At 43.3% G+C, this 10268-nt stretch overlaps 1 protein-coding gene across 1 annotated transcript in view; it reads left to right on the forward strand.

Annotated features, from left to right (window-relative positions):
- CUNH3orf33 (chromosome unknown C3orf33 homolog) overlaps positions 1–7316 on the forward strand; it is a 29818-nt gene extending 22502 nt beyond the window's left edge. The window contains exon 6 of the mRNA XM_008064109.2: positions 6759–7316. Within this exon, the coding sequence (XP_008062300.2) occupies positions 6759–7157 (399 nt within the window). The 3' untranslated portion in view covers positions 7158–7316. The remainder of the gene's footprint in view (positions 1–6758) is intronic.
- The last annotated feature ends 2952 nt before the right edge of the window (positions 7317–10268 follow it).

The raw sequence follows: 10268 nt of genomic DNA on the forward strand, positions 1-10268 counted from the left end.
GCCAAGTTGCCCAGGCGGGTCTCGAACCCGCAGGCTCAGTCTATCCACTCACCTCAGCCTCCCAAAGGCATGGGATTACAGGCTGAGCCACCAAGCCCAGCAGAGTATAGATCTTTGCTGTGCTCAGTGGCTCATGCCTGTAGTTTCAGTACTTTGGGAGGCCGAGGTGAGAGGATTTTTGAACCCAGGAGTTTGAGACCACCTGGACAACATAATGAGACTTCATCTCTATGAAAAAAAAAAATTTAACTAGATGTGATGGTGCTTGCCTGTAGTCCCAGCTACTCAGAAGGCTGAGGAGAAAGGATCACCTAAGTCCAGGAGGTTGTGTCTGCTGTGAGCCATGGTCATGCCTTTGCACTCCAGTCTGGGTGATAGAGCGAGACCCCAACTCAATAATAATAATAATAATAAATCTTTGAACTCTAAAGGTGAGCATTCTCTTTCTGATAAGTGGTGAGTCATTCCAAGACATTGCCTCAGAGTTGTCTTACCTTTATGTCAGGTCATAGCCATTGTATAACTGGAAATGGCCGAGTTTCATCGTTGTTACCAACTCACTGTCATGAATCCTAGGGTGTGCCTTAATCCAGATTTCTTGTGGTGGGCTACTGAATGGGTTTTTATTCCTTAATCACTTCAATAATATGCAACTATTAAAATTATGATTATGAGCCGGGCTTGGTGGCTCATCCTGTAATCCCGCACCTTTGGCAGGCTGAGGTGAGTGGATTGCCTGAGCCCACGGGTTCGAGACCCGCCTGGGCAGGCGAGACCTCATCTCTACAATAAAATAAATAAATTAGCCGGGCATGGTAGCGCGCGCCTGTAATTCCGGCTACTCGGAGGGCTGAGGCGGAAGGATCGCCAGAGCCCAGCAGGTCGAGGCTGCGGTGGCTGGGAGCGGCCATTGCACTCCAGTCTGGGTGACAGAGTGAGACTCCAACTCAAAAAAAAAAAATTATGATTATGAACCAGGCCTAGTGTTCCTGTCTGTAGTCCCAGCTACTCAGGAGGCTGAGGCAGGAGGATCACTTGAGCCCAGGACTTCGGGGCTGCAGTGAGCTATTACCGTGCCACTGCACTCCAGCCTAAGATTCAGAGTGAGACTCTCAACTCTTTTTTAAAAAAGAAAAAGGAACAAAATCATAATAATGATGAATACTGTAACAACACAGAAAAAAGCTTATGACTTAATTTTTCAAAACTCTGATGCTGTACTAGCTGAGCTCTCCAGGCTCCTAATGACCTAATTTTTAAAAAAGCAGAATACAAAATTGTATCTAGACAGAGTTCTAACTTTTAAAACTTTGTATTTGGGTGATTACTGAGAAAGGATCATGGAAAAATGAAACGGTTGAAATGCTAAGGACTAAGGACTATGACAGAACTAAGAGTAGTGTTTCTTATTTTTAAAGTCCCTTATATAACAAGAATAATCTGAAGGGAAAAAACCTTCATATGAAGGCTGGGTATGGTGACTCATGCCTATAATCCCAGTACTTTGAGAATCCGAGGTGAGAGGATTGCCTGAGCCCACAGGTTCAAGACCAGCCTGGGCAACTTGGCGAGATCTCATCTCTACAATAAATCAAAAATTTAGCCGGGCTTGGTGGCGCACACTGGTGGTTCCAGCTATTTGGAAGGCTGAGGCGGAAGGATCACCCGAGCCCAGCAGGTCGAGGCTGCAGTGGCCGGGAGCATGCCACTGCACTCCAGCCTGGGCAACAGAGTGAGACTCTTAACTCAAAAAAAAAAAAAAAAAGAAAGATTGGAGAGCCAGTGTAGTGATTTGTGCCTATAATCCCAGCTACTCAGGAGACAGGGGTGGGAGGATCACTTGAGCCAAGGAGTTTAAGACCAGTCTGGGTAATGTAGCAAGATTCCATCTCTACAAAAATAAAAAACAATTATCTGGGCATAATGGCATGTACCTGTGGTCCCAACTACTGGGGAAGCTGAAGCGGGAGTATTGCTTGAGCCTAGGAAGTCAAAGCTCCAGTGAGCTATGATCACACCATTGCACACTAACCTGGGAAAGAGCAAGACCCTGACTTTAAAAAAAATAAAAAGATGAAAATTTTAGCTATTTTAATTCTTAAAATCTTTTTGAATTATTAATATTAATAGCTTTGTAAAATTCATTAATTTTGCATGTCCACATCATATTCAGTTCTTTCTTTCTTTTTTTTTTTGGAGTTGGGATCTCACTCTGTCACCCAGCCTGCAGCCTCAGCCTCCTGGGTTCAAGTGATCTTCCAACTCAGCTTCCCAAGTAGCTGGGACTACCGGCATGCACCACCAATCCCAACCAATTTTTACGTTTTTTTTGTAGAGTTGAAGTCTTGCTGTGTTGTCCAGGCTGGTCTTGAACTCTTGGACTCAAGCAGTCCTCCACCTCAGCCCTCCAAAGTGCTGGGATTACAGGTACGGGCCCCGTGCCTTGCCCAGTTCTTTCAAAATAAGAATTATACAGCCGGGTTCAGTGGCTCAACCTGTAATCCCGCACCTTTGGGAGGCTGAGGTGAGTGGATTGCCTGAGCCCGCGGTAGACCCGTCTGGGCAACTTGGCAAGACCTCATCTCTACAATAAATAAAAAATCAGCCGGGCGTGATAGCGCATGCCTGTAATTCCGGCTACTTGGAAGACTGAGGCGGAAGGATCGCCGGAGCCCAGCAGGTCGAGGCTGCGGTGGCCGGGAGTGGCCACTGCACTCCAGTCTGGGCGACAGAGTGAGACTCCAACTCAAAAAAACAAAAAAAATTATCCAAAACTAATTGATTGAAGTATATTTTGAAAGTAAATTAAATGAGTTACATAAAAAGTCCAAAGGCCTTCCAAAAATATTAGCTTCTCTTTTAAGTTGGAGTATAATTACCAGAAAAAAGGAGACAATTATGATGGTGATGATGAAGATAATAGTTATATATATATTTCAAACTATTTATTAATTGTTTATTTTTCAAGATAAACTATTTCTTAGCCCACATAGCATGTTTCATAGTTCAGGAACACAGGTCAGCGACAGACTTCTGTGTAATTCAACCCTAATCAATTCTTTATATTCCAGAATCATTTTGTAATCTAAAAGATACCAGCCTTCCTCCTCTCCCCAAGAGTTTTCATGGAATCATAATTCCTGTAGAAATCTGCATATGCCTTCTTTCTTGGTTAAGCCACAGCAAACTTATAGAAAGCTGCAACCTCAGGTGCTGTTGGGTGGATTGTGGTGTGTTGCTTCATGGGTTTTTGATTTTGCCATGGAAAACAATTTCAGCGTGAATCCAAAGTATACTTTTTCTTTTTTAGAAAGCAGGATTTATTCAGAAGACAGAAAAGCTCCCATAGTGGGAGGGGACTCGAAGGAGTTGCCCCAAAGTATACTTTAAGAAAGAGGTTTTTTGTTTTTGAGCTGGCGTCTCACTCTGTCACCTAGGCTGGAGTGCAGTGACACACTCATGACCACCACAGCCTCGATTTGCTGGGCTCAGGTGATCCTTCCACCTCAGCCTTCCAAGTAGCTGGAACCACAGGCATGCGCCACCACGCCCAGCTAATTTTCTGATTTATTGTGGAGACAAGGTCTTGTCAAGTTTCCCAGACTGGTCTCTTGCCAGTCCTCTTGCTACTGCTTTCCTGAGTGCTAGGATTACAGGCATGAACCACTGTGCCTGGCTAAGAAAGACTTTATTAGAAAAAAAAAAAAGGTGCATGCTCAAGGAAAAGTGTGGGTGCTTTAATTGAAAGAGCTTGTGCTTGCCTTTGACAAGAAACTTTATTTTTTTACAATGATGACTAAGCAAACTAGGAGCCAAAAGTGCAGGGTTTGCAGGTATCCCATCACAAATTTTGATGACCATCTCTCAACCTTTTAAGGATACAAGGACCTTCTAAATAGTAAAAGTTATTGCCTAACTGAATTTAGGTTTTTCTTAGAACATCATGTCTCTGTTTTGGGTGATTCCCTATTGTTTTTGTGATTTACTGTACTGGTAGCTCCATAAGTTCCACTTTCCAACCGCAAGGGGGTCAAGTCTGATATGTCTGGTCAGTTGGGTGAAGGTCATGTACCTATAAAAATGATGTCTGGCTGCTTACCCTCTATTTATTTATTTATTGGAGATGAGGTTTTGCTCTGGATGCTTACCCTATTTTATTCATTCATTCATTCACTCATTTATTAGAGATGAGGTCTTGCTTTGTAGCCTAGGCTGGTCTTGAGCTCCTGGGCTCAAGTAATCCTCATGCCTCAGCCTCCCAAAGTGTTGGTATTACAGGCATGAGCCATTGCACCTGGCCGCTAACCCTATTTTAATTTAGACCTGCCTGCTAGAAACACATCTATCTCTAAGGTACATCGGTTAACCTGACTCACAGGGATACAGTGAATGCTCCAACAATGTGAAACCACAGACATGTGGTCAAAAGCCCAACAGGTAAAAAGACCATGCATCTGAGGTTTTGATAAAATGCTGGAAACCGTGGTAGTTATTGTCCTCTATTGCTCTGTCAACCTCAACACTAGCTTCCTTCCTGGATGATGGAGAAATGGAGGGCCTAATAATTATATATTCTGAGGGTTTGCTGTGTGCTGAACACTGAACTAAGTGCTATGCTTATGTTATTTCACTAATCCCCAATACCACTCTATAGAGTTACTGTTTTTATTCCCATTTACAGGGAGCACTTTTAGGGAAGATAACTGTCTTAGCCTGGGTGACCAAGTGGAAGAGCCAGCGTTCAAGTTCAACTTTCCTGGCTCTCAAGCCCACACTTCATCTTATGTGTCTTATATTGCTTCTAGATTACAGAACCATGCTGTCTGCATACTGTGATCATTTACTTCTTCTGTTTATACTTACAATGTGTGAGGTTAAATTTTAATTATTCTGACTTTGGCTCAAGGGAATATGTTTTGTAAGATTTGAAAGATGTAGAAAAATTTTTTTTTGAGTTGGAGTCTCACTCTGTCGCCCAGACTGGAGTGCAGAGGCCACTCCCAGCCACCGCAGCCTCGACTTTCTGGGCTCTGGTGATCCTTCCGCCTCAGCCTTCCAAGTAGCTGGAACTCCAGCCGCACGCTACCACGCCCGGCTAATTTTTGATTTATTGTAGAGATGAGGTCTCGTCAAGTTTCCTAGGTGGGTCTCGAATCTGCGGGCTCAGGCAATCCACTCACCTCAGCCTCCCAAAGCATGGGATTACAGGCTGAGCCACCGAGCCCGGCTAGATTTAGAAAAATTTGATAAATTCATAATTATTATTTACAAACTCTTTATCATCAGGTACCAAAAGTTACTGAACTTGAAGATACAAACTTTATTTTATGCATATATGTATTTTTTGAGTCAGAGTCTTACTTTATTGCTCAGGCTGCAGTACAGTGGCATAATCATGGCTCACCACAGCCTCAACTTCCTGGGCTCAGGCAATCCTTCCACCCCAGCTTCCAGAGTAGCTGGGACTACAGGTGTGTGCCACCATGCCTGGTTAATGTTTTGATTTTCTGTAGAGCTGAGCTCTCACTATGTTGCCCAGGCTGGTCTTGAACTCCTAGACTCTCGTGATCCTCATACCTCAGCCTCCCAGAATGCTGGGATTATAGGCATGAGCCATCATACCCAACTCTTAATTTTTTATTTAACAAAATTTTTTTTTGAGTTGGAGTCTCACTCTGGCCCAGACTGTAGTGCAGTGGCCGCTCCCGGGCACCGCAGCCTCGACCTGCTGGGCTCTGGCGATCCTTCTGCCTCGGCCTTCTGAGTAGCTGGAATTACAGGCACGTGCTACCACGCCTGGCTGATTTTTTAATTTATTGTAGAGATGAGGTCTTGCCAAGTTGCCTGGGTGGGTCTCGAACCCCCAGGCTCAGGCAGTCCACTCACCTCAGCCTCCCAAAGTGCAGGATTACAGGTTGAGCTACCAAGCCCGGCTAACAAAAATTTTTAAAAGATTACTTTGTTTCTTTAGATGGTCTTAGAAAATATTTCCTAGTTTAAACATGAGTTTTCACATTTTTAGAGTTTAACTGTAAATTATCTAATGAGGCTATTACATTATTAATTGTTAAGATTAATCTTGTTAGATTAAAATCCCACAAAGACTAAAGAAATAGCTAAGCAAGATCTCCTTTAAACAGTGAAATAGTGAGGAAAAAAAAAGATCCCATTTATCCAGTTTTATTAGGAAAGGAGGTATTCCACGAAGGAGTTTTTGTGATGGATGAAGACTCAAGGGCCTGGACTATTTGTATGCTAATTGTTTTGGGGGAAGTCTTTTAAAAATGTGTTTACACGGCAGTGCTGCCCTAAACACTGGCGTTCTGAACCTAATCTCACTGTTCAGTGATGATTCCGTTCATTTTGCATTTGACTATTTTTTTGGGTTTTAGTTTCCTTTAGTGTCTTTTGCTGTGGACTCCAGTCATTGTGCCGATTGCCATCTCCCCCTCCAAGCAACTACCAACAAGTAAAAAGAAAATGCTTTTTGTACTTTATTGTTTCAAGGCCTCTTTGAGTTTCTGTTATAGAAGAGTAAAAGAGCCAACTGACTTTGAGCAAGGATCTCACCTAGTAATAAAATTCTTGGATTTAGCAATAGGCTTTTTTTGAGACCCTTGGGAACCTTTTTACTTCAAATTTTTGACTTTTCTCTGGAGGACTAAAAATACTGAATAACTGATTTTAAGGTAAATAAGATGTTATGAGTTTTTAAATAACAATTTTCTAAAATAATTATTTTTTTTTTGTAATTCAAGGGTGGATATTTTAATGTGAGCCTGAATGAAGAAATTTTGAGAAGAGGCCTTGGCAAAACTGTTCTTGTTAAAGGGCTTAATTATGATTCTAAAATCTATTGGAAAATTCACAGAAACTTACTTAAAGCTGAATTAGCAGCCGTGAAAAAAGGAGAAGGGATATGGAAGGAAGAATCAAAAGAAAGTTACTTGGAAAAATTCAAAGATTCCTGGAGAGAAATATGGAAAAAGGACAGTTATTTAAAGACAACTGGACCTGATTTCAACTTGAAAAAAGAAAGTTATTATGACATACTTAGAAGGACTTATGAAGTATGGAAAGAAAACATGAATAATTATTCCTTAATATTGAAGTTCAGAGAACTTAAAAGTCGCATACACTTTCGTAGAAAAGGGTGAACTATCCAAGAGGTCTAGAGGTGACCTACTCCAAAGAGTAAAATATGTAAATAGATGGACATTTTTCATTGAGTTGAAATGGAAATTACCTCCAATGATCAAAGGTAATGACATTTGAAGGTTAAAATAAGATGATTATTATAATATTAGATTTAATTCAAATAAACTGATTAGTATGCTTTTTTAGGCAAAAATGGAATACTGTATAAAAAGCTACCAGGCTGAAGGATTTATGTATGTAGTGCTAATACTTGAAGAGAAAGGTTAACTACTTGCCATTACATTTTTTTAGTTATTTTGGGTGGGCATATTTAATTTTTGTCCAAAGAGAATATTTATTTTTCCAGTCTTATCTCTGTTCATTGTTTATAGTAAAGGAATGATTTATACTGTATGTCTGTGGCTACTCTTTTCTCCTAACTGCTTGTGAATTTGGGGCAGAGATCATGCTGCGTGGGGAATGGTTTAATGCTTTGTGGTTTTTTTTTGACTCAGCCATAGAAAAGAATTTCAGAGCAAGTCCCAAGTATAGTTTAATGCAGAAATTCATTAGAAAGAAAGAGACATGCACAAAGGGATACATGCTTGCCTTTGACAAGAAGCTTTATGTACTTTTACAATGATTATTTTTTTGTTGTTTTTGTTTTTGTTTTTTTGAGTTGGAGTCTCACTCTGTCGCCCAGACTGGAGTGCAGTGGCCGCTCCCGGTAATGGCAACCTTGACCTGCTGGGCTCTGGCGATCCTTCTGCCTCAACCTTCCAAGTAGCTGGAACTACAGACGCATGCTACCACGCCCGGCTAATTTTTGATTTATTGTAGAGATGAGGTCTCACCAAGTTGCCCAGGCGGGTCTCAAACCCGCGGGCTCAGGCAATCCACTCACCTCAGCCTCCCAAGGTGCGGAATTACAGGCTGAGCCACAGAGCCCGGTTTACAATGATTATCAAGCAGACCACGAGCTAAGAGTGATGGGCTGCAGGTGTCTGGTCACAAGTTTTGACTAGGACCTTCTAAATAATGAAAGTTATTACATAACTAGATTTGGGCTTTTCTTAAAACATCATATCTGTGTTTTGGGTAATTCCCTATTGTTTCTGTGATTTAATGCACTGGCAGATTCACATTCCAGCCTGCAAAGTGGTCAGGTTTGATGTGCCTGGTCAGTCGGGTGAAGGTCGTGTGCCAATAAGAAATATGCCTGAAGCTTACCCTATTTTAATTTAAACTGCCTACATGAAACTTACCCATCTTTGTCTAACGTGCACTAAATAACCTGCCTAGTCACTTAGGCCATTCCTGGTAATAAAGAATGGCTGGCTGGGCTCGGTGGCTCAGCCTATAATCCCAGCACTTTGGGAGGCCGAGACGAGTGGATTGGCTGAGACTGCGGGTTCAAGACCCATCTGGGCAACTTGGCGAGACCTCGTCTCTACAATAAATCAGAAATTGGCCAGGCATGGTAGCGCATGTCTGTAGTTCCAGCTACTTGGAAGGCTGAGACGGAAGGATCGCCGGAGCCCGGCAAGTTGAGGCTGCAGTGTCCGGGAGCGGCCTCTGCACTCCAGCCTGGGCGACAGAGTAAGACTCCACCCCCCCAAAAAAAAAAATTAGAAAACATACTATTTCAGCCGGGCTCGGTGGCTCAGCCTGTAATCCCGCGCCTTTGGGAGGCCGAGGCGAGTGAATTGCCTGAGCCCGCAGGTTCGAGACCCACCTGGGCAACTTGGCGAGACCTCATCTCTACAATAAATCAGAAATGAGCCGGGCGTGGTAGCGCGCACCTGTAATTCCAGCTACTTGGAAGGCTGAGGTGGAAGAATCGCCGGAGCCCAGCAGGTGGAGGCTGCGGTGGCTGGGAGCGGCTACTGCACTCCAGTCTCCGCGACAGAGTGAGACTCTAACTCAAAAAAAAAAAAAGAAAACATACTATTTCACATAATAAATTGGGAAGCAGGGCAGTTCAAGTACTGGCCACTATAGGACCTCAACCATGTCATGAGCAGTCCCAGCTCTTACCATCCTGGGCTTAGACAGTCCTCTCATCTCCGTCTCCCAAAGTGCTGGGATTGTAGGTGTGAGCCACCGTGTCTGGCCCGTTTTTAAATTTTGTTGTTGTTGTTGTAGTCTCACTCTGTTGCCCAGGCTAGAGTGCAGTTGCACGTTCACGGCCACTGCAGCCTCAACCTGCTGAGCTCAGGTGATCCTTCCGCCTCAGCCTTCCATTGGCTGGAAATACAGGTGCATGCCGCTATGCCCGGCTTATTTTACGATTTATTGTAGAGACAAGGTCTCACCTAGTTGCCCAGGCTGGTCTCTAACCCCTGAGCTCAGGCAGTCCTCTTGCCTCAGCCTCCCAAAGTGCTGGGATTATAGTCTTGAGCCACTGTGCCCAGCCTACTACCAAGTTTTCATTTTCTGGTTTTAATGTCTTAATAGCTTCTTGCTTTAAGGAGTTGTTTTACTTGTATTTACAGAGAAGTTAGAGTACATTTGAACTAGTTTCGTGGCAAGCTCTTAAGGCTTTTTCCTTCTTTCTTTTTTTTTGAGTTGGGACTCTGTCACCCAGGCTGGAGTGTAGTGGCATGATCAACACCACACTGCAGCTTCAACCTTCTGGGCTCAGGTGATCCTTCTGCCTCAGCCCCCTGTGTAGCTGGGACTATAGGCGTGTGCTGCCATGCCCAGCTAATTTTTAAAATTTTTGTAGAGATTAGGTCTTGCTACATTGCCCAGGCTGGTCTCAAACTGCTGGGCTCAAGCAGTCTTCCTGCCTGGGCCTCCAAAGTGCTGGAATTAGAGGCTTGAGCCTCTGTGCCTGGCATAGCACACACTTCAAAGCAGGCTGATGAAGATGTTTCTAGAACTAAAGTGAGGACAATGAGTGAGGATGTTCAGACAAATGAGGTTTAAAAAAATTGAGGTGTTGGAATCATTGCTTTGATTTTCTGCTTTGTTTTGGTTATCAAAGCACAACTTGTGGCCGGGCTTGGTGGCTCAACCTGTAATCCCAGCACTTTGGGAGGCCGAGGCGAGTGGATTGCCTGAGCCCGCGGGTTCGAGACCCGCCTGGGCAACTTGGCGAGACTTCATCTCTACAATAAATAAAAAAA

Source organism: Carlito syrichta, unplaced genomic scaffold, assembly GCF_000164805.1.
Source record: "Carlito syrichta isolate Samal-C Ts95f unplaced genomic scaffold, Tarsius_syrichta-2.0.1 Scaffold307199, whole genome shotgun sequence".
NCBI lineage: Eukaryota > Metazoa > Chordata > Mammalia > Primates > Tarsiidae > Carlito > Carlito syrichta.